The 23,543-nt window shown below is 38.0% G+C and overlaps 1 protein-coding gene and 1 long non-coding RNA gene across 2 annotated transcripts; both read left to right on the forward strand.

Annotated features, from left to right (window-relative positions):
- Positions 1-367: 367 nt before the first annotated feature.
- LOC144245940 (uncharacterized) lies at positions 368-3,796 on the forward strand. Its single transcript, XR_013339507.1, has 3 exons — positions 368-462; positions 1,081-1,189; positions 3,602-3,796. It is a non-coding gene; the product is annotated as an uncharacterized LOC144245940 (long non-coding RNA).
- A 140-nt stretch (positions 3,797-3,936) lies between these two features.
- IL1RL1 (interleukin 1 receptor like 1) lies at positions 3,937-22,704 on the forward strand. The gene is made up of 11 exons (XM_021538756.2): positions 3,937-4,026; positions 4,858-4,933; positions 7,117-7,318; positions 7,593-7,761; positions 7,842-8,004; positions 10,101-10,169; positions 11,168-11,300; positions 11,393-11,550; positions 16,932-17,075; positions 19,033-19,191; positions 20,987-22,704. Exons 1-11 carry the CDS (start codon positions 4,024-4,026, stop codon positions 21,334-21,336), a joined length of 1,626 nt encoding a protein of 541 aa, XP_021394431.2. The 5' UTR covers positions 3,937-4,023; the 3' UTR covers positions 21,337-22,704.
- The last annotated feature ends 839 nt before the right edge of the window (positions 22,705-23,543 follow it).

Raw genomic sequence — 23,543 nt, forward strand, 5'->3', positions numbered from 1 at the left:
GCACCTCTGGTCTAAGTTTCAGTGGACTTTGTCATAGAACAACCTTTTATGTGCCTAGAAAAATGAAGTTAGCTTTACCTGAATATATTTAACCCTTTCCTAGATGAAAATGACTTGTTGTGGTTAGAGGATATTGAACCAACCACTGAATGCAGATGGTTACTCCAGAATTTTCACCAAAGTCTCTTACACCAGGAAATGAGAAAGACCTTGATTCTGATGAAACCTCACAAACTTGAGCAGGGAGTAATTTGTGAGCTTTCGAAGGTAGAAGTCTGAACTGTTTGACCAAAACATTTTGAGATTTCATTGTTGCAGGTTGGTTTGCTTATTTTTTTAGCTCTTTTTTTTTTTTTTTTTTTTTTTTTTTTTTTTTTTATGTCACATAGTAATTACAACCCCACGGATCGCTTCAAAGGAAATATAATACCAAGAGCTGGGGAGACCATGGGTGTGACATAGGTAAGGTTTTTGCACACTGGCACAAAATTGGTATATCTTTGTGTATTGATGTGGAGTTGTTGCATGCTGACAGTAGAGTCCCAGGAACACTGGCAGGAACAGATAGAATCCACAACACTGCCAGGGAAGGGAAACAAATGTTTGAATGACCATAGGATAAAATATTTCCATCACAGACTTAATTTAGATCTTGGTGCAGATAACTGGTTTTTCAGCACCTTCTTCGATCAGCTTAGCTTCAGTGAAACAGTTTCCTGCATTAAAAACTGTTCCTGATTCTCCAGAGACTTTTCAAGCTGTTCTCGGGGAGCTGCTGCTGGACTAGACCACGCAAAGCTGTTACTTGTTTTCAAGCAGAATCTGTTTCAAAGTGCCTTCTGCCATCTGAATGTCTCCTCTCTGTGCTCCCCAGCCAGCAGATTTATTTTACTATAACTTTGCTAAAAAGAAATAATTTGCAATAAAGGAAAACCTGTGCTAGTGGTAAAAGTATCTGATTAATTAGAACTATAAGATGCTGTTATAGGTACTTAAAGTAAATTGCTACAGTAATTTGCATGTTGTGCTCTGTTGAGTGGGAGGTGTCTCAGAATTAAGCTGTGTATCTTGTTGCTACAGATAGGAACTGCTGAAGCCAGATAAAAGGAGCTCACAGTAATATCTGGTACAAGATAAGACACATCGACAGAGAACAAGCCACTTGTATGCTTTTTGATTTTTCCATATGGTAGGTCAAATTTTTATATTGTCATTTAACCAGAAATAATAGAAGTATTTTATAAGAAAGTTTATTTCAGTTCAAATAGTGTCGTGACTAACATAAAAATTTACCTTGTAGTGAAGTGTATTTAGAAATGGATTTTGCCATCAGTTTCCTTGTATATATTTTTACTAATTTGACTAATTAGTAAAAAGCTTCACTCCACAATTGATTTTCCAGAGTTTAGCATATTTATGTATTTTTTGTTTAAAAATATTTTTTAAGAATAATGCGTGTGTCAATTCTAGAAGTGCTATGCTTTAATGCTGAAATTCCTAAATTTTATACTTAACACCTGTAACGTGTAATTGTTAACTCTTGTGAATGCTAGGTTTGGGAAGTTGAGTTTTGCTGTTGCAATTTTAACAGGACATTTTTAGTCAGAATGCATTTTCTGGTTTGATAGAAGAATGAAAATCACTTCCAAAAGGTGTATGGATGTATATATCTGTAAAAAAAAATTCACAAGCCTGCTCTTTTGTGGTATACTTACATTGTAAAGTCTGTTAAGTTTTTTGGGTAGAAATTGCAATACTATTTCCAGGTTTTGTTAGTATGCTAGGTAATTTTGTCACTTATATAAACAGTATTATAAACATCTTGTTGGAAAATAGAATTTTGGAAAGAAAAGCAGAAATATGTTTTTAACACAGTTGCCTTCAGAGAAGTAAGGAGTTAAGCCCCAAGGACCACTGCTTCTGCAATATACACAGTGGGTTCCCCCTTCTCTCACCTTCCTTTGGATCATTAGGAATTAGGCTTTGACCTACTCAGCTAATTGTCCCAAATTTTGGATCTAGTGCTTTTTCAGCACCACACTGAAGTTCTTGTTTACAGAGCTTAGGCTTACACTCCTGCCATGTGTAGCTATAGGAAGGAGCTGTAAGGCACTGCAGAGCCTGTCCTTCTCTTGCTGTTTTCTGTCTATACCTGCAAACTCTGTTCGAGTTCATATTGAGGTAGTTTGGTGTTTACTGCTGACTTCAGAAAATTCAAACAGAACCATGTTGCTTCTTTAATTGCATGAGCTCTTTGAATTTTCAGGGAACATTCCTCTTTTATTAGAGCCCTCTATATTGTACATATTCACACACACATCACCCGTACCCTACTTGAACTGCTGGTGGTACACAGCAACTTAAAAATGGAGGGAAATTCAATAAAGCAATCATCAAATTTGTGGGAAGCATCTCAGCTTAAATATTCTGCATTCTTTTGGTGCAGGCTGGTAGCCCAGTATGTGTAAGGTCTGTCAGATATATTTTTTCAGTAAACAGAAGGCTAACTGCAACAACTGGCAAGTATGGAGATAGGAAATTATGAATTTCTTACTCCTGAATCATTCTGGCACTTGTTAGAAAAGTTGGTGAGGGCAAGTAATTGGCTGTCTCCCTTCCTGGAGAAAGCTGTATCTTAAAAATGGTGGAAGCACATCTCCTTGCTACTTTCTGATAATCACCAGCCTTCCATTTCTAGGGCTGCAATAGCACTGGCAATAAGGGACTTGCCAGAGTTTCCAACAGTGGTATTACTTGTGGCTAAATTCCTAATAAACTCTTACAAATAAAATATCAAATGAGAAAACCCCCTCATTTTAGAAAGACTCCAGACTTAGTCTATGAAATTATTTTTCTTTAAAAATCAATCAGTTTAGTTTTTGTCATCTTGCTGAGGTATCACTCACTTAAACAAGATAGCTCTAAAAAATAAAAGGGCGGTTAATATAACTGCTGGCAGACCTTGTCAGGGGCAAATAAGTTGTTGGAACAAAACCAAAGACTTCGGCAATAAAAAGCCTCCCAGTAGAGAAGGTATATTCTGGATATTTTTGCTCCCTGATAGTGTTAGAAATGATTCTAGGAACAAGCCTCATGCTCTAAATGATGAACAAAGCTGAATGCTTTGCTGTGCTGATGTTGTGAATTTCATTGTGCCATTTTGTGACATGTCTTTTTCTCCTAAGGGTCTGTCCAGTCCTAGGTCACTCATAACCTCTGTTCTGGACCACCTTGTTCATTCCTTCCAGGGCAAAACTCTTGATGTTAGTGTTGAAAGGTATCCTCTAAAAATCTCCTCAGTTGGCCTAAGGTTTCTTTAAAATTAAAGAAGTCAGTGGATTTGCACTTACATGTGGTGCTTTTCTCCAGCAATAATGAAAGCAAGTAGAGTCTCATAAATAATGTTTCTCCTGACTGGTCACTCACTTCCTGTAAAAGGCATGGCATCAGTTTTGCTGGGACATTAACGCTGAGATGCTGCATTTTTTGCTCTAAACCTCATTTTTCCTATGATTTGAGAATATCCCCGCAATGAAATGTGGATATATCTACAATGAAATTCTCACACTTTTCTAACACTGTTTTATTATTGTTTTTTCAGAGATTAAGAATAACCCTCTGGATATTATTAAACCTTCTAAAAGAAGAAACTTTCCATATCAATACAAAGCTGATAATATTTCTGAAAGCTCAAAACTGAGTTTGCTCTGAATTTCAGACTTGGCAAAAACATAGAGCTTGATAACTCTTGTCAATGTTTATTTAGTCTGGAAGTTTTTGGCACTGAAATAAAAATTCCTTGCAGTAAGTGTGACGACAGTACTTAACATTTCTTGCCTGTTTTTACTACTCCCCTTGTGCTCACTATCTTCAAGATAAATTATATTTCCTTTCTGACTTATTTTCTCTTGAAAACAACTTGTCTATTGTCTGTAGGACTCTGTGACTGCTGCTTACTCACACACACCCGAAGAACCGACTGCTCTGTGATCTGCAGTGAAGAACTGCATTCAAGGCTTTGTCATGGTAAGTAGGATGCATACAGGATTGCATGCCTGCTGTCTCCTGAGATATTCCTGGATTAGGTCATCTTAATGCCCCTGATCAAATGGTCAGGTTTTTTAAATACAGGGGTTTGCTGGAGAGTTCTTGAGCCACACCATGTGGTATCAATTACAGCTGGTGCGTATCAGACACAAGTAAAAACATCAGTGGGATACAGGACCTGCCCTGCTGCTGTTAGCTAAGTACAATATTATGCTCCTTTACCTACCTTTCCAGTTCATTTCTTCAGTTCTCCTTCAGCTTAGAATTGTTTATGACACTCACCTGGTTTTGATCTTAATGCCTAACACTTACTTAGAGAAGCTGTCACTGAAGAGAGCTCCTCTTTCATAAAAATACATGTAAAAAGTATTTTGCATCTAAACAATTGATTGGATGTAACCTTAATTCAAAACCAGGGTGTACATTTTCAAACCCAGGATCTGTCCTTTTCCAAGCTGGGGAACAGTTTCTCTGCACTTGACTGTGAAGAGAATGCCAATGTACATTTATCTTCCTTTAAAAAAAAAAGCAAGCAAGTTGAAAGAGGCTTCTGCCTGAGGAGCATCATGAGAGAGTAATTCCCTGACTCCCACTAAACTAAGTCATAACTATAGTTTCAATTATGATAGAACAAATAACATCACCTCAAAGCTGCAAAACTGCTGCTAGGTACACACACTTTACAGAACAGCTCACATGATACAGTTTATCACTGCATGATAACATTTTCTCTTCAATTTTCTGATGTACAATGATACATTGCTGATGCAGTCAGAGTATATTCTAAGATATCGATGTTTTTCTTCTTAGTTTAGAAATATGATGGGGCATATAGATTTGATCCTCCTGTCTACCTTCCTCTCGGTTTCCATGACATCTGAAACATGTAAGTCATGTTTTAAAAATACTTTCTGATAAGATTTGTTCTGTACACATCTGAAGGCTGTTTCCAAATTGGTGGTTTTATTTTTAAGCCTAAAGATAGAGAGTTCACCTCAAGCCAGAAATCATAACTTAAAATCTAGATTTTAATGTATATTAAAATGCACCAAACACTATCTATTTCTATGGCAGCAAGACTAGGTTCAACGTCTGCCACTTGACACCTCTGCAAGCAGAAAGAAAAGGGTCTTGAAAGAATTTGAGAGTAGCTGGTGCTCCAGGTCCCAGCTGGGCACAAACTCCAAGAGCATGTTTTAACTGCACTGAGCAGCGTGTATGCATATGCACCCTGCTGAATCAGGGCTGTAAATGGGTGCTGTCCTCTACAGAAATGCTCTTTAATGTCCTGGATTTGGGGGTGTAACAATAATTTTTCCCTGCACAGGGAGAATGTCCAGAGCGGTAAACTATTTCTGATGGGCCAGCTCTACTGACTCAGCCATACAATGCTGAGCAGTGACACAGTGTTGCACAGCACTCACGTACTTCTATTCTCGAGCTGAGATGCTTATTTGTCTGAAAAATTCTCTAAGATATGATCTCTAAATATTTCTTCATATTCTCAATTTTACAATAGGAATGCTAAAGTTCAAGCAAATTAGATTTAAGATTCCAAATTCTGCTGAAGAATTTGCTGAGATGATTTTCACAGATGTCATTGAGTTTAGATGAGGCTTTTCTTTTTCAATGTCTTCTCTCTCCACACTATTTTTCATTGAAGAAATCTGTATTTTCAATGTGTTCCATCTTTGATGGAGCAATGTTGCCTTTTCTGACCCCCTTGATATGTCCCAGTGTCTTTGCAAGACTTGTGTGCGGGAAAACTGCTAAATGATGTGGTTGGGGTTACTCATACTCATACTTGGCTAATTTAGGAGCCCCAAATTAATAAGCAAAATGACAATATCAGTGGAGATTGACCACTTCTTTAGAAAGAACCAGGGCAGAAGTGTTCATCATGTAGGGGCTCTCAACTCCTGATTTGTACACCTACATGTCTAAAGCCACCACTGGGAAGTGTAATTTCTGATAGGCACTGTCTGTTTTGGTTAGCTGTTTGGTTATCTACTCTCATTTTCACACTCCCTTACCTACTGCAGCTCCTCTGCCAATCTATCTCAATCAGTTTCATTTCTCTGTATTAAAAAGGCATGAAAAAAAACACTCTTTGTTCTGTCACCATCCTTGCTCATACTCCCATCTTTTTCTTCTTAGAATGCAATTTAACTTTCAGATTAATGTTTGTTTTCAGTGGCCAGTACAATATTCAGGTACCTGAGCACTTAAGTATTTGTCAAAATTGCTTGATTCTAGTTTCTCTGGGCCAATTTCAGTACCCAAAAGCAGAAGTATACTCAGCTAAAAAAAAAAAAAAAAAGTTTAGTGTCTTACTCCCAGATTTTCTTATGTGTGAGCACATGTAGTTTATTTTTCTAAGCTTCTTATTTTTTTTAGTTGTTTCTGTATCTTTTCACCTTCTCACTTTCTCATCGGATTCTTCCTTTCAGGCTATCACATTGCTTTCATTTTTCCCCACCCCATTTTTATGAACTTCAGAGATAAGCTGTTTTTTTGTGGTTTTATTTTATATTTCCTAAGGATCTAATCTACAGACTTCCTTCTTCTGTGATTTTTTTCTTCCAAAACAAAAATCAATTTCATTTCTCTGTATTAAAAAGGCAGGAAAAAAGCACATACCTATTGCATAAATAAATATTCATTACACTGAAGTAAGGAAAGATAACTACATTAAAGCCAGCATTTTTCTTTGTTTTAATTAATTTTTTGATTAAAAGCAGTATTTTAGGCAAAGATTTACATAATAAGATCATTGTAAGAAATCACTATTTTTCAATTAAATCCTCTTGTTTTTTACTGTATGCCCACTTCGAACCTCAAGATTTGTTTGTTTGTTTGTTTGTGCCCCCCATGTTAGTTACTGTTTTTGTTAACAAATTGCTTAATAACTCAAGGTAAACAAAATCTTTATTGAAAAACAGTCTAGTGAAAATAAGCTTGCTATGTTTCATCTCTGGGCCTACTGATCTCTGTCAGAATGCCAAGTTCTCTGTCTCAGCAGACAAAATTTTAATTTATCTGAGAATTTAATCTTTTGTTCTTTTGCAGTTGATCCTGTGGAAGGTGAGGCTTTAGTTATAAAATGTCCCAAGTGGAATTCACCTGTGAAAATCACCTGGTATCACACGGATACTCTCAAAATAATTCCTGCGGAAGAGGAGGGATCACGAGTATTTTCCATAGATAAATTTCTTTGGTTTCTGCCGACTTCTAGAGAGGATTCTGGAAACTACACTTGTGTAACACATTTGTAAGTGCCACATGGAAAGTGGAAGATGTAAGACTGGCAAGAATATATATTTTGATAATATATTCTAATTTTAATTTTTGGACATGATGACTTTTTTTCCATAAGTTTTCAGCCTGCAATTGCTATTTTTATGGCAGATCATTAAAACCAAGCTACAACCGAAATATAATAATCATCCACATGTTTATAGAATGACACACATTTGTTATAAGCATTGATATATTCCATGTAAAAATACAATTACTGACTGACATACTTTATTCCATTTTGAAAGTTCAAGTAATCGCACAAAGTCATACACTGTGAGTGTGCAAGTGCATTCATACAAGCCAGGAGAATGTTTCCAAAGTCCGATTCGTTACCCAAATGACACTGGAAGAGGAAAAATTGTTTGTCCTACCATTGATAACTATAAGAATGCTACTATTGTCCAGTGGTATAAGGTAAATAAAACCCTGATAGTGCCAGTGTAGGTCAGAATACTAAAAAGCTCTTTGCAACCAAACACATTTTTCTTTTCCAGGACTGCAAACCTCTTCAGGGACAGAGATACTTCAAAAAAGAGAAATATATTTATATTGAGAATCCAAGAAGGGAGGATGATGGTTATTATACATGTCACTTTATTTATACCCATAAAGGAAATGTGTTTAATGTATCAGCAACAAGAATTTTCGTAAGTGAGGGTAAGACAGTAATTCTGTATCTTGCTAAGATTAAAAGACTAATGTCAACTTAGAGCAAAGGAAACTCCTTTTGTACATTAAAAAGAGAAAGTGTTTTGGTTGGTTTGTTTTATCATAGTTAAGATTTACATCAGCTTTATTAGATTAATTTTGTGGCTGGTCACCCACACAGAGCAAGATGGGGTAGTCTGCTCTGTTCTCATTCAGTTTTTTGTTTAAAAGATTCTGATGACTCTGGTTGGGTGCTGTGGTTGTTAGAGTTCTCTGGTAGCACATTTCCAAAATGAAGGATCTTCTCAGTGGAATGCCACAATGCTCTGCTTTCTATTTCTTGAGTGCAGCAAAATCTGTGGCTAATGAGGATTGTCTGGTGCTCACTAGATCAGTCATGTGTTGAGGACCTACAGCTTAGTACATTCATTTGATAGCAGGACTGAAAAAACTTTTAAATTCGTCTTAAATGAGACAAAATGAAGACGATATATATATATATATATATATATAAATAGAAAATGTATGGATCTCAGTCATTACTATGTGTCTGTGATTTTGAACATAGCCAATATGACTGAGATGTGTGGACTTTGGGTTGCCTCTAGGATGCATTCTCCTCAAGGAAACTTTGTATTTGGATGGTGTTCAGGAAACGGCACACAGAAATTTACAGCTTCAGATTGCATCAACTTGCAAAACTTCAAAATGCAACTTCATTTCTGCTATCAGATCAGTAGAAAAACAGTCAGAAAGACCTTTTCTCGGGGGGTGGTGGACATCTTGAGTTTGGCTCATGTGGTTGTTTTGTTGCTGTTTAGTTAGTTTGGTTTTTTTTAAAAGCATCCATCTGCAGAGTGAATATCAGGCCTTTTTGCTTTGGGAAGGTTCATATCTTGTGGGAAGAATGCAGGAGCCCTGGATGCAGCTTTTGCTGCCGTGCCCAGATCTCAGTAACAGAGCTCATTCTGATTATTCTGATCAGGACAGATTGAGCAGAGACCTAGTTCAGCAGCTGGGAAATGTGCTTTTCCTCCTTTTCTACCTGCTGCTCTACATGATCACAATCATGCTTTCCATGATACTTCTCTGCCTAACAATTTTTGTTTGAATGTACTTCTTGGGTTACAACAAAAATTTCTGGGTTTTATTTGGCCCAAGGCATTCAAATTTACAAGGCCTTTGTTACATCCAGACAGATCTTGAAGATCATCTAACTTCCTTTTAAAATAATTGCAGAAAGAAGACATCACAACATAACTGTGAAATCTGGGCTGGGTCTGGCATGTCTGCTCCAGGTTTTGCTAAATTCCAAGTACTTAATGTCAACTTTGAGTTTTTATCAGACCTTAAAATTGGTATGCTGACAACTGGAGCTGTTCTGTTTTGTTAGTATTAGAGAGTTATGATATATATTCCTGTTGCCTTGCAGATCCATACTGATCCAGAGGAGTTTCTGCCTCCGACTGCTGGCAGCTAAGAACTTAGCATAGTCAGATAGCTGGGAAGCTACTGGCTTTCTTCTGACTTCTATTTTATCATATCCAGTCAGTCTGGGAAACAGGAACCGAAATGTGTTCCTAGAGAATTTTTTGGGAAATACATGTTTCACAGAGGTGCCTTGAGATGGAAAAGCTTAATGAAGAAAGGATTAGAAAGCCATATATTTGGAGTTCAGATACTGCATAAAAGTACATATTCGCTATTTAATATAATTGATATGAGTAATTTCTCAAATGTCTCTTAATAAAACCCCAGAACAGTGGAGAAATTATAAGCCTATAACAGCATTTGCTTTTTTCCCCCACTCAGCAGCTAAAACAGTACTTCAAAACCTATTTTTTTTCCTTACTTTCTATATACAAAGGTAAAAATTAAATAGATGGGAAGAAAATACTGAAACTAATAACATATACATACTCCTCAGAGATATTTGGTTGTTGGAATAAAACCAGATGATCCTAACAGGATGTGAAACACTGTTAGTTTGCAATTCTCTTTTGTGATCATAAAATATTAATTGTACAGATTACAAGCCTTATATTACAAAATGCATTTTCACAGCTTGTTAATGCATGCTTTCTTTTCCTCTTTGATTTATAAAGTGAAATACTCACCTCTACCACCTCAAATCATATTTCCAAAGAATAACGATGTAGTAGAGACAGAGCTTGGTGAGTACAAATTTTAATTTGTTTTTAAATTAACATTTTGTAATGGTACAGTAAACATGGGTATTTTCAAGATGTAATAGTGAAACTTTTTGTCACAGTTTTGCACCATTTACCAGATTTAGTTGACTGACATTCACGTTCTTTTATTCCTCTTTCCCCAGTTGTTCAGAAATTAGATGCTCAAGAACAAGCTTCCTCTAGTAAGATGGTCAGTGCCTAGTGCACTGTGGTCTCTGCCTATCACTGTGGCAGTGTTACACAGAGAAAATTCACTTTACATTTGAAACCCAATTGCTGTACTGGTTGTATTGTCTCTTGTTTGCAAAAATGAAGGTATTTCTCCATGCTCCCTAATACCAAATCGTGATCTAACCATAAGATTTAATAATCTTATCTAAGACCTGCTTAGATTCAGACTTATGTGGAAACAATTTAACATGTTTGAATGATGCTTTCTTTCAGTGCAGTGGTGACCCCTACTTTGGATTAAATATTTCCTAATGGGAAATATTTAATAAAAATATTTTCCTGTTTCAGTTTTGCTTTGACTGGCTTGCTTTACTTTTGTCCAGCTTGAATAAAATCCAAGGATAAGGCTGCACACAAGTCTTATGCAAAATAATAATATATACTGAAATTTAATTAGACTATTTCTTTGTACATTTGTGTGTCAACCATCATATCCATTCTATGTTCTTCACTAGCTGATTATATGTGTCAAGCATCACAAGTAAAGGGTACATTGCCGCCATCATAGCAAATATAAGTAATTCCTTTTGTAATCCTTAGTGTGTTATTAGATTGTTTGCTGAAAATTTCCTGTTAATAATTCTTTTTGTCTCTTCTATGTATCATTTTGTCAGCAGTAGTTCAGAAATATATGTCAAAATTGTGATGAAACTCACAAGTTGTATGAAGATTTGTAGAGAAAGATGTTACGAGGAGAATACAACTTTGTTTTTCATCAAGGAATTTTTACATCTCTGTATCTTGATTAGGTGCTTCTCTGTCTCTGAGATGTCAGGCTCGCCTGGGGATTAAGAAACAGCCACTGGCTGCTGTCAGATGGGATGTGGATAACATCCCAGTGGAAAACCTTTTTTTTTCAAGATTTCATGAAGAAACTCATTTGTAAGTGGACATAACATAGAATAATCTTTCTTCTATGCAAACTGTGCCTAGCCATTAAAACCAATGGTACCATCTCTTTCTCTTTATATTAGTTTTGATGGACATGCGCAAGTATACTATGAAGAGAGCATTTTGAATATTACTGAAGTAAAAAAGGAGGATCTGCAGTCAAATTTCACATGTATAGCACTGAACATAATGTACAACACAAGAGTCACGGTGACATTACAACTCAAAGTGCAAGATAAGGGTAGGATTTTTAAATTTTGATTCTTTACAATTTGCACTTACCTTGAAATATGTCGGTGAGTTTATTTTATTATTTGTTTCAGATAATAAAAGAGTTTCAGTTAATAAGAAGCAAAACCAGCCTGCTTCTTCCCTACATGTTCCAGCCAGTTGTAAAATTCTCATGGCCGAGTCCTTGTCCTTGGGGCTGGGGAAAGAGGGGGACATTACTCAAACAGTGTCAACAAGAGTTGAACTACAGAGCGTGTCTGTTTCAGCTCTGTGACAAGAATATCCTATTTCTAAGATATTATTCCACTGTGACAAATCAAACCAAACTATTTTCTCTAGACAATAGTTTTCTGTGGTAGAAAACAGGCAAACTTTAAATACAAGTGTTTGAGCTGCTGGTTTGCCAGATTGTTTGCCTTCCTTATTATACTGCATCAACTGTAGTGCCCTTTTTGGACTGAATGTTGCACAAATCACCTCTGCAAAATCTTTATCTTCTCTGAGTGTCACTATGTTCCCTCTGTGCCACACAGAGGTGTGAGTAACTATCAGAGGTTATGCCTTGGTTTTGTTTTAAAATTCCTGGTTCTAGTAGTACTTGAAAGAGAAGGAAAATCCAGGACAGTAAATGATGGGGATAGGGACAGTCCTTAGTTCATAGAGGATTTTTTTTTTTTTTTTAATAGGGATAGTCAGATCCCTAAGCACTATTGCCAACACCTCTGAATCAGATTCCTATGGCAGAAAATGCTATTTTGTCTGTGAAGGCTCAAGAAGTAGCTGTGATCAATTGTATCCTTTTTCATCCCTTCAGATATGCTAAACCATGAAGAATCATGGCATCATAGAATGGTTTGTGTTAGAAGGAACCTTAAAGATCATTTAGTTCCAAACCCTCTGCCAAGGGCAGCAACACCTTTCAGTAGACTAAGTTGCTCAAAGCTCCATCCAACCTGGCCTTGAACACTTACAGGGATGGGGCATCCACAGCTTCTCTGGGCAACCTGCTCCAGTGCCTCATCACCCTCACAGGAAAGAATTTCTTCCTAATATGTAATCTAAAACTACTCTCTTTTCTCGAGGACTTTGAAAGTAAATGTCAAGATCTTTAACAGGGATTGGTTTTTTATAAAAGAGCGGTGGGAAGAGTAAAATCAAGTGTACTGTGATCACAGGGTTTGCACAGACCCATGTCCTGCTGTATTCTTGGCTGCTCATGACTTTCCACAGGATCATGGATTCAAAACCTAGACAAATTTCCTTGCTGCAGCCTAGACTAGAAGAGATGTAGGAGAATTGTAACAGCAGAATAGCACTCAGCAGGAAGATGGCAGGAGATGTTTTGGTTGGATAGGTGAGTTTGAGTGCAGCTTCACTCAGGAAGCTGGAAGCACACCAGCTCTGCACTGAACTACCTGATTGTGGGAGTATGCTTGGAATGAGAGGGAAGGAAACTGAGCAACAGTTTCTGCTCACTAGTTTATTAATGCCAGTCCCTTGTTGACCCCATATTACAGACTAGATGAAGAAAAACATATAGCATATCCTGTATTCATCCCATGAGTCATTGAGCCTCATTTCTGTTATGGACAAATCTTGTTTTTTATTCATAGGTCTTCAGTAAATGATCATGAAAGCTCTTGTCCGTGACCATGCTTTCACTGCTACCTTTTATATGTTCTTGTCCTTGCTGCTGTTGACAAGGTGTCTGCCTCTGCTCCTCAGCACTGCTGCTGTCAGCAATGCTATGTCCAGAAGTGGCTGGGCTCTGCTTTAGTCTTCTTCACTCAGTCCTCACACAGCTCAGCAACATTTATGCTAAAGCAATGCCTCTTTGTCATGGTTTGATGCTGGCACAATGCCAACACCCCCATGAAAATGCACCTTCCCAGGTAAATGCTGTGAGATGCAATCCGGAACAGAGCAGAGCAGGTCCAAACTTAGTAACAAAGGGAAAGAAAACTTTAGTAAACTACTACCATGATAAAGGGGAAAAAAAAAGAAAAAACACACACTAAATCCAAAATGAAAATCTTCCAAAACAATCCTTCTCCCCCCACCCAACTTCAACAAACCACAGTGAAACACAATTAGGACCCTTAATCAAGTTATCACCCTTCAATATAATAAATACTCAGTCCACCGGGGAGAGAGGAGTCTCCCTTGCACCATAGACCCCCAGGAAACACAATTGCCACTTCTTGTGTTTCCATGTCACACATGGCACCGCGCAGAGAAAATCTGCCAGTGTGACACTCTCCTCTCCATGTCACAGTGCTCTCACCACCGTGCATGGACAGACCGCTCAGAGGGCTCCTTTAAGGGTGCTTTGCAAAGGACCAACAGGAACAACAGTTTCTCATTTTGGGACCACAGTTCCCACCACTTTCTTCTTCCCCTGGGGCCGAGGGTGAAAACAGAGATCTTCATTCTCCTGAAGACAGAGGGCATCATCACACCCTCCTCAACTTTCCTCTGTTCATTCCTGCACTGGTAGTTGCTGAAGCAGGTCACTTGGCTCACTGGCATCCTCCTAAAATATAGTCTCTTTCTTGGAGGAGAAATTGGTTCAGTCTATGGCTAACAACAAAAGTCCAGCCAAAAGCCACTCCATCATCTTCCCCCAACCTTCTTTCCCTAACATCCCAGGTGCCAGGCTGTCTCTCTTTCCTTCAAATTGAGGAGTAATATTTCACAAAGCCTTCATTTCCCAGGAAAGGGTTAAAAGTTCTGGACTCCCCTGATGGCTGAAATCTCGGCCCAGGACTCCATCTCTCATGCTGGGCACCTTCCACCCTCCTTCTGCTCTGCCGGCAAACTTCCAGGTGTCTGCAGGCTCTCTGTTTCTCTTTCCCTCTAGGTTGGGGGCAGGGGGAGGGGACAAAGGCATCTCAGCCTTCCTCCACCCCTCCATCCACAGGAGCTGGCCCAGCTCTGTTCCAGACCCTTCACCCCCTGTCCTACCTCCCCAGGCCACATGGCTTCCCCTCCACCACCCAGCCCAGGGCTGGGCAGGGGAGTGTCTGCTCCCTCCCATGACCAGAACCAAAGAGACAGTTCTCCTGGGAGTTCTTGCTTTTAACCCCCTGTGTTCTCAGAGGTGTGTCCAGCCTTCAGTGGTCACTCCAGGTGCCAATATCCAAATGTAACACTGATTGGTTTGACTACCAACTTCCTGAGAAAATTCCCTTCCGTGTCAAACCACGACACTCTTGTTTCTCAGAATAATAAAAATGCTATAGGATTCACTTGTGCCTCTCATCTTGTAAATGTGTAATAAAGATATGCACACTCCTTTTTTTTCTTTTTTTTCTTTGTTTTGTTTGTATGTTTGTATTTAATAGGAAAAAAATTCCAAATATATTATTGCTTCTTAGTGTTTCTCACAGCACACTATCCTGTTAATGTTTTTTTTTTTTAATTTTACACAGTCATTCAAAGCAGAGATAAAGTACAGCCCAAAGCATCATCTCTGTTCTTCCTCAAAGATGTTTAATGCAAAAGCTAACCTTTTGGCTCATATTTTGTAGACTAATGTGGACAGGAACTCTAGACCCAGATCTCTGCCTTCACTGTAAGTAAGTGCATCCACCTTAGATGCCAGAGAAGATAGAAAAAATTGGATGCTCTTCTGGAGTTGGTCTGGAACTCCTTTAAAAGTTGCTTTCTGACATTTTTTCTCTGGCCTTTCCAATATTAGCCCTTGTGAGCTGTTAGTTCTGTATTCCCATTGCTCTTGAACATAAATAGAACATGGCTTACTCATGAACTCAGCTGCTAAATGATGCTGTGAAGTCAAAGGGGCTTGTGGCACTTGCCCCTACTGTACTGAATGTCTACTAGTCAATTAAATTAGTGAATGTTCATTAATTAATTCCAGAGAAACAAGAGGCTAAACTAGCATTACTGGTAATTGAAGCTGCTCTTCCAGGAAGACACACACCTCTGTGGGGGTCTCGTCTGACACATTTCAAACTGCATGAGCACATCGCTTCTTTTCCGGCCTTGGTTGAATCAGTGCAAATATACACAGCATTTTTTAGGTTCAAAATTGCCAAAGGTGATACTTGAACTTATTTTTTCTCTAGATCTTTATAGAGATTTAATGCAATGCACCAGTAATTGTAATGTTATGATGAGCACAAAGTCAGCAAACGTACCAGTAAGAAACAACTGGTGCTTGGATTAGCCCCTCTGGGTAGTGAAAGGGGTTTCTTTACTTTGTCTGGATTGACGAGGAAAATGGATCAAATACTAAAATTTGAAGTGATCACTAAGGATGAGCTTCCTTCATATGCATCATGTGACACAGTTAAAAATATAGCCAAACTTTACTTTAGAAAGAACTGGTTGTTTTCTTGCTCAATCTTATTGGAAGGTGTTTCCTCCTGATCTAGTTCTGGTGAAGTATGCTTTATCACAAACCTAACATTTATTTTTCCCTTTAAATGCCAAAGAAAGAAATGTTAAGAGTGTGAAATCTTGTTAAATTTACCTCACATTTTCCCTTTCCAGAGGGAAAGGGAAAATGTATTTGTAAACTCTTCATTTATATACCTTTTCAGCAGAATTTCTCAGGCACACCCTCCACTAGACCTAATCTCTCAGCACCCCATCCAAGCTATTCTGGAACTTCCAGGGATGGGGCATCCACAGTTTTACTGGGCAATCTGTTCCAGCGTTTTACCATCCTCAATGTAAAAAATGTTTTCCATATATCTAGACTTTATGCATCATGATAAGTCTTCATCTCTGAGGTAAAGGTGGATAAATTCTAGAGCTCTTCCATGATGGAAATTGGAACTAAAGTGGGTGGCTCCTTTCTATCGCAATTTTTCTTACTCATCATTGCTATTACATGCTCCTTGACCCTCTTGAAAGGAAAAGGCAGGAGAGGACGTCATCTGACTTCAGCATCGTTTATTTTATTTCTGTGACCAGTACATGTTCTGTTTTCCTGCTTGTCTAGTGCTATCTTAGTTCTTATCTTGCAGATTTCATTGCTTGCACATGCTGTTTGTATCCTATTTGTGCAATCATGCCAGAAGCCTCCATTTGTCCTTTTATGGATTTTTATGTGTAGGCTTAGATGTCTCACAAAATGGTTATTACCAGTTTTTAAAAGCTAAAAGGTACATAAATATAATTGTCAGCTGTAGTTTTTAGCATAAGTAGGTCTGGATTCAACAAAGTGAATATTAATTATATACTGCATTATATGCTTCTAGTTAAGGGGTCTATGTGTTGGCCATGCCAGCTAGGGAAGGAAAAAACTTCCTCATCTCTGTTTTGAGCTCCTGAAAGCTGTGTCAGAAGTAAGGATATGAGCCTAAAGCTTCAGCACATGGGTTAACTTCTCTGTGGCTAACAATATATTCCTCTACCTTGCAGAGGTTCTTCCTAATGTCCTCCTGATCACAGGATCTCTAGTTTTGCTAGGTGCAATAGCACTCTCAGTTATCCTTTACCAGTCCTTCCGAGTTGATATTGTCCTGTTGTATCGGGAGATATTCCAGCCCCACTCAGTCAAGGATGGTAAGTAAGATTTGAGAAAGAAAGTTTAAAAAAAAAGAAAATGACAAATCATAGAAAAAGTAATTTATTTGATAGTTGCTAACCCATGACACCTGAGCCTGATTCTTCTCTTTCTTACACTTTTAGTAAAAAGAAGTCATACATAGCTCTGCAAATGCTTTATATTCCCTTGTTTCCTGGGTTTTGTAGCACTGAATTACATAAAATAGAGATTTAGTCCTAGTTTTGTAGTTTTTTAAATGAAAGTATTTTCCATAAAATACTGAATGACATTGAAAACCTGATTTACAGTGCTATTAACTCTACTTGTTATGTGCTCTCTAATGCAAAGGAACAAACCTGATAACTAATGTGTTCAAAGCATGTATTAGAGCAAAACAGTTTTTGTAGGCCAAAAAGAAAAATACCAATAGTGTGGAAGACATTTCTGGAGGAATACATCCCATCTAACTTTACTGGTTGCCTTCAGCTCAAGATTCAGACATCTACATTTAGTTGTATGAAATGAAAGTGTACACATGCAAGTTTCCACCCTAGACACGAAACCTGTGGCTGGGTCCAGCTGTCTAACCAAAAGCAGTTGGTGCTGTTGGGACTGCCTTAGGGCTTCAGTGAGACTGAACCCCTTTGCAGGGGGCAGCTGAAGGGTAGACAGTGCCTAATGACATGAGGAGGTACATGTTTTTAAGAGACCAAATCCAGCTAGAAGGACAATTTTTAAATCTGAAGCTTACTCTTACCACAGATGTGTAAGATATATTAGATATCTACAGCTGATCTAGTTACTTCTCATTAAAGAGGAAAGAACTATGTTTTTAAGGAAAGTTTCCATGTAAGTATATTTTATTATGAAATTAATTAGACTCTGGAAATGGACATTTCATTATTATTACACCATCACAGAATCACAGATTCACAGAGTCAATGAGGTAGTGATCATCGAGTCCAACCTATGCCCGAACACCATGTCAGCTAGACCATGACATTCAGTGCCATTTCCAGCCTTTCCTTAAACACCTCCAGAGGTGGTGACTCCAACACAATCCTAGGCAGCTCATTCCAATGCCTTATTGTCCTTTCTACAAATAAATTCTTCCTAACATCCAACCTAAACCTCTCCTAGTCCAGTTTAGCACTGTGTCCTTTTGTTCAGTCACTGCTTGCCTCAGAGAAGAGGCTAACCACTATCTGGCTACAATCTTCTTTTGGGATATTATGGAGAGCAATAGGCTCAAACATGAGCCTTCTATTCTTCAAGCTAGATAACCCCAGCTGCCTCAGCTGCTCCTCACAGGATCTATTGTTAGAATGGTTTGAGCAAGAACCTCAGCAACAAAAGAAAGGATACAGCCATTTCCACCAGAAAGAAAGAAACATTTGTGATTAGAATAAAAATGCTGTAATGGAAAACTTAATTTATAGAAATGAAGCAAGGATGAAACAAATACTTGACTTTGTATTTGGTTCTGATTTGAAGATTGTTTCCTAAGAAATGGGATTTTCACTCAGGAATATGATATGTTGTAGGAATGATGAATAAAGTCTTCAAGACGGAAGAATTTAAATGGAATATCTTGTGCTGAAGACACAGCCTGTTAGTAGCGAATTGTATCACTGAAATAACAAATGCTGAGTTTCATCACTGTATCATGCTAATATGCATTGATCAGTTGAAATCTTACTGCATATACTTTGGAATACAACCTTCACAGTACAAAGGCCAGGTTCTCCAAAGCTACAAACACACAGGACAAAACACTTGAACATGCAAAACACCAAATATGCACAGTCTTTAGTTTCCAAACATGCACCAGATGATATACGTTATTCAGAGTGGCTGGAACTGCTTCTTAGATCTATTTCAGTGACTGATATTTTTATTTCTCTCCTACTTTTTGCAATAGACAGCTCTAATGCATATTAACACAATACTCCTTCCTCTTGTTTTGCCTTATAGATGGAAAGATATATGATGCGTATGTTATCTACACCAAAAACCACACCAGTGAAGCTAATTTTGTGGAATATTTTGTTTACCAAATCATGCCAGATATTCTGGAAAATAAGTGTGGATATACATTGTGTATTTATGGGAGAGATATATATCCTGGAGAAGGTAAGTTTCAAATCTGGTAATGCGCTGAATTACTTGTCAAGATTGAGCAAATTGTGATTCTAGTCCCTTTTAGGTGTATAGGAGGTCACTCTTCATTCCTGACCTTGAAGCTTGTCTCCTCAGCAGCCATCTAGATGTCTGCTCTTTCAGGCCAGATGTCACAAGGGCACTCTGTGCTTTCCAGTGTGATAGGAAAAGCAAGCTACAAGGAAGGGGCACAGACTTCTTATCATCTTGGAATACACAGAAAACATGACCCTGACTCTTTTAAACGTCTCTTTGGAAAGTCTAATTCTGCGCAGCCATTAGCAGCCATTATCTGGGCAAAGCCACAACCAAAGCGTGCGTGAGCTGGCTTGGCTGACAAGGAAGAGGAGAAACCCGCAAGCTCAGCCAAACCAACAAACTCAGTTGAGAAAACACCTTTGCTGTTACCACTCAGGAGTTTTCAACCTTTTATGAGGGTGTTAGAGTCACAAGAAGTTCAGCTTCTTTTCACTGACATGTTCTATTTTCCCTACAATTCCCAGCATCAGCTCAGCAGAGAATTGGTATGCTTTAGTCCTACTTTCTTGTATTTCAGGATGAAATTGAGTTAATTTCCAGACCCTCCACATTATTGCATATGATTGCTGCCACCTAGGTGCGATCTGCTCTCCTCCAGAGGATCTTCTCTCTCTGTTGGTGCGCAGGCATGAAGCCTAAGCTGGTGCATTTTCTGTTTCACATTTCTGAAATCATCTGCATTGGGCCAGATGTCATACATCTGCCCTGAGCTGAGGCTGAGATCTTTGATACCCTTCTCTTCTGAAAAGTTGTGAAAAGGCTGCCTGGCCTTGGGAAAATGAAGGTAAAGAAAAGCTGCAAAATTGTTGAGCCAGACCATTCCCAGATCTAGCACAAGGAGCTACAGTAGCTCACAAACCTGTCAATGGCAAAAACTTGCACCACTTGCAGTGGTCTGGCAGCCCCCAGCAAAGGAAAAGAGGGTACATAGGGATCTGGTGATGCATCTATAAATCAGCTGGTTTGTTAAATAATTGGTGTGTTGAATATCCTCAGCTGGGCTCCCACTTCCTCTCTTTTGGCCCAGCAAAAATTACAGTGACAGTAGCACTGACCAGCTCTCCCTAACATGGTAGTGGGAAATTCAAACACCTTCTCTTATGCTAACACTCAGGTGCCCTGAAAGTCTGGATTTACCTCTGCAGGGTGAAGGCCAACACAATGCATAGACTAGTGTATAAATTAGCACATGACAACTCAGGACAATTCACTGTAATTTAACCTCACCTGGAATTAAGCCTCTTAGATGCAAGTCACCCAAAAGTCTCCTAATGACTAGTTTTCATAGATAAGTATTGCAAGATCATCTATAAGGCATTAAACTTGGTACAACACAATTCCTTACTTGTAGACTGTTGATCAAACACAATTTTGATAGTCAGATCTATTGAACTTGACCCTAGGTCACTGGAATATAAATTCCTAAAAATACTTAAAATCAGTGAATATATTAATGTTTCAACCAAAAAAACCATTTGAAATGAAAGCTTTTTGTTTTGGGCTTCTTGCTTTTCTCTCCCCCTGTTCCACTGCCTTTGGTTGGTTGTTGTTTTTTGTCTTTTTAAGGGGGTAAGGGAATAAAGTATTTCTCTGCAAATAAACAAACTGTATCAGACTGAAGTGAGATAGAAATTATTTCTGGTTACAAAGCAATGAAGATGGAGTTTCCAAACTCAAAAGAGTTTTAAAAGTAATATCAGTGTCTCTTCCTTTTCTTGTACATTGCTAGATGCAGTCAGTGCAATTGAGACGAGGTTGCAGAAGAGCAGAAGGTTGATCATCCTGCTAACACACCACCTGATTAATTCTAAAGAAGATGCTTTTGATCAACACATTGCTTTATACAATGCCCTCATTCAAAATGACACAAAGGTGATCCTTCTGGAAATGGAGACAATTGGGACTTATGGGAAGCTTCAGGAATCTCTTAGGTTTATTATTAAGCAGCAAGGAACCATCAAATGGAAAGAGGAGCACACGGTGCACCCACAGTCACCGAGTTCTAGGTTCTGGAAACAGGTGAGGTACCATATGCCACTGACACACAGGCCCTCCTCACGCTTGGCTGACACCATGTGAACAGTCTTGGAGAGCAGAGCTGCACTATCAGGATGGATTACAGCCCACAGCTGCTTTCCTTTCAGAAGGTAGGTGACTATATAGTCTGGAAGTCTGGCTGTGTTTTTTGAACTTTTTTCAGTTCTTCAGTTGAGTAATGATGGGGAAATGGATGGAAGAGGTTTAGGAAACTGAGAGGACATTTTATAGGTATGAGAGTTCTGTAAAGAAATAATCCTAGATTTTGTGGAGAATTTTGTATGTCACAGAAAACCAAATGTACCTATACTTTTTCTATATATAGCTGTATATATAACAGAAAGTTATGATTATGAATAACTGAATGCCTTGCAGGTTTACTTAATCTTTCTAATGCAGTTGATAAAATATAAATGCCTTCTGTATTATTTGACTAGAAAGTATAATGTGTATTTTGCAACTAGAAAGTATAATGTTATGCTTTTGTTAACTTTTATTTTCTGACACTTACTCCTCTTTGATTCAATAGTGATACTCACAAGATGAAATTTTATTTTTCCTTAGTATGGCTGCCTCACTAAAGGGTCTTTTGAGACTGATGTGAATATGGTGTTAAGGGAAAGAAATACACTTATATATCTATATGTAAAAATAAAATATGCATTGTTACAGGAAATAAATGCATTGATATATACATATATATATTACATGCATTGTTAAGGGAAATAAATGCACTGATACATATAAAAGAATTTTATATGCACATTAAAATATTGTATATATCTATTAAAATATTAAAATGAATGTCACACAAATGGGAAATTTGATGTTTTTCAAGTACAATAATCATGCTGTTACTGTAATTATTATCTCCAGATAGAAATAACATATTAAAATTTAGAATGATCTTTTGATACACTGACAGCATTCCTTTAAGCTACTGAAAAAATAGACTACTTTTTTATAACAAGGGTTATCCACCTTTTTTCCATGCTTTGGCCTCATGTGTAGTTATACTTTCTGATATGAAATAACCTTAAATGCAAAGGTCAGAACCAAAACTCCTTCTAGTTCAGGGGAACAGGAACAAGATATATTCTTCTATGGGTATCTCTGCAAACTTTAATATTTTTTGATTTTTAAACCCAGAAAATTATTACTGTGAGAGAAGGCTTAGTTTTCAGCTTTAGACCTGCTACAGAATAGACTTAAAAAGTGAAAATTAGATGCAGAATACTCATGTTACCAACTCCAGGAATACAAACAGGCAAGTTCTTTCATTTTACTGTAAGTTTTTATTGAATATGGATCTTCAGACTTATGGATAGCTATTTGGAATGGAAAAAAATGTGCATAAAATGTATGTATGGATATTTTTCAGCATTCAGTTAAAAGACATATGGCAAACTAGACAGTTTTTCACTTATGAGTTGTATTTTCAAGCGCTCATTCACTCATTGCTCACTTCACCACAACTATAAAGCATCAAATGTTGCATTTTGTAATTACCTCAGATTGTGTGCAGTGTTGAGTCCTGTTCCTAAAGGTACCTCTGGATAAACCTTACTGTTTCTGTGGAGGCCCCACAAGATGGATTCATGCCAGTGTGACTTGGTTTATTCCTACAGTACCATTTCTTCCCACAGGGAGCATACCAACACTAAGGCATGTGTAAAAGCAGGAAAGCCTATTGCTATAAACTATGAAGATTTTTCATATAAGCTGTTGAGTAAGACAGAATATTCACTTCCAAGATTATCACAGAATTAGTTTTTAATACCGTTTGAGTCCTGGGCTGGTGGAGTGAGTACAGCAAAGGGCCATGAGGTTGGTGAAAGGATTGGAGCATCTTTCCTATAAAGAGAAGAAGAGAGAGATGGGACTCTTTAGCCTGGTGAAGTCCCTCACCTGAAGGGAAGGTATAAAGAAGAGGGAGTCAGGCTCATGTCAGTGATGCCCAGTGACAGGAACAGAGGCAATTGGTGAAAACCTAAAAACAAGAGATTCCCTCTGAACATCAGAAAGGCTTTTTTTTTTTTTTTTTATGGTGAAGATTACCCAGCACTGGCACAGGTTGCCCAGGGAAGTTGTCAGTCTTCAGCCTTGGAGATACTAAAAAACCTCCAGGCTGATTCTGGCCAATCTTGAGCAGGAGGGTTGACTAGATAACTTCCAGCAGTGTCTTCCATCCTCAATCATTGTTTGATATGCAACTTACAAACAACCTAGATTTTCAAAAACATTTTTTT

Source organism: Lonchura striata, chromosome 2 (genome assembly GCF_046129695.1).
Source record: "Lonchura striata isolate bLonStr1 chromosome 2, bLonStr1.mat, whole genome shotgun sequence".
NCBI classification, from domain to species: domain Eukaryota; kingdom Metazoa; phylum Chordata; class Aves; order Passeriformes; family Estrildidae; genus Lonchura; species Lonchura striata.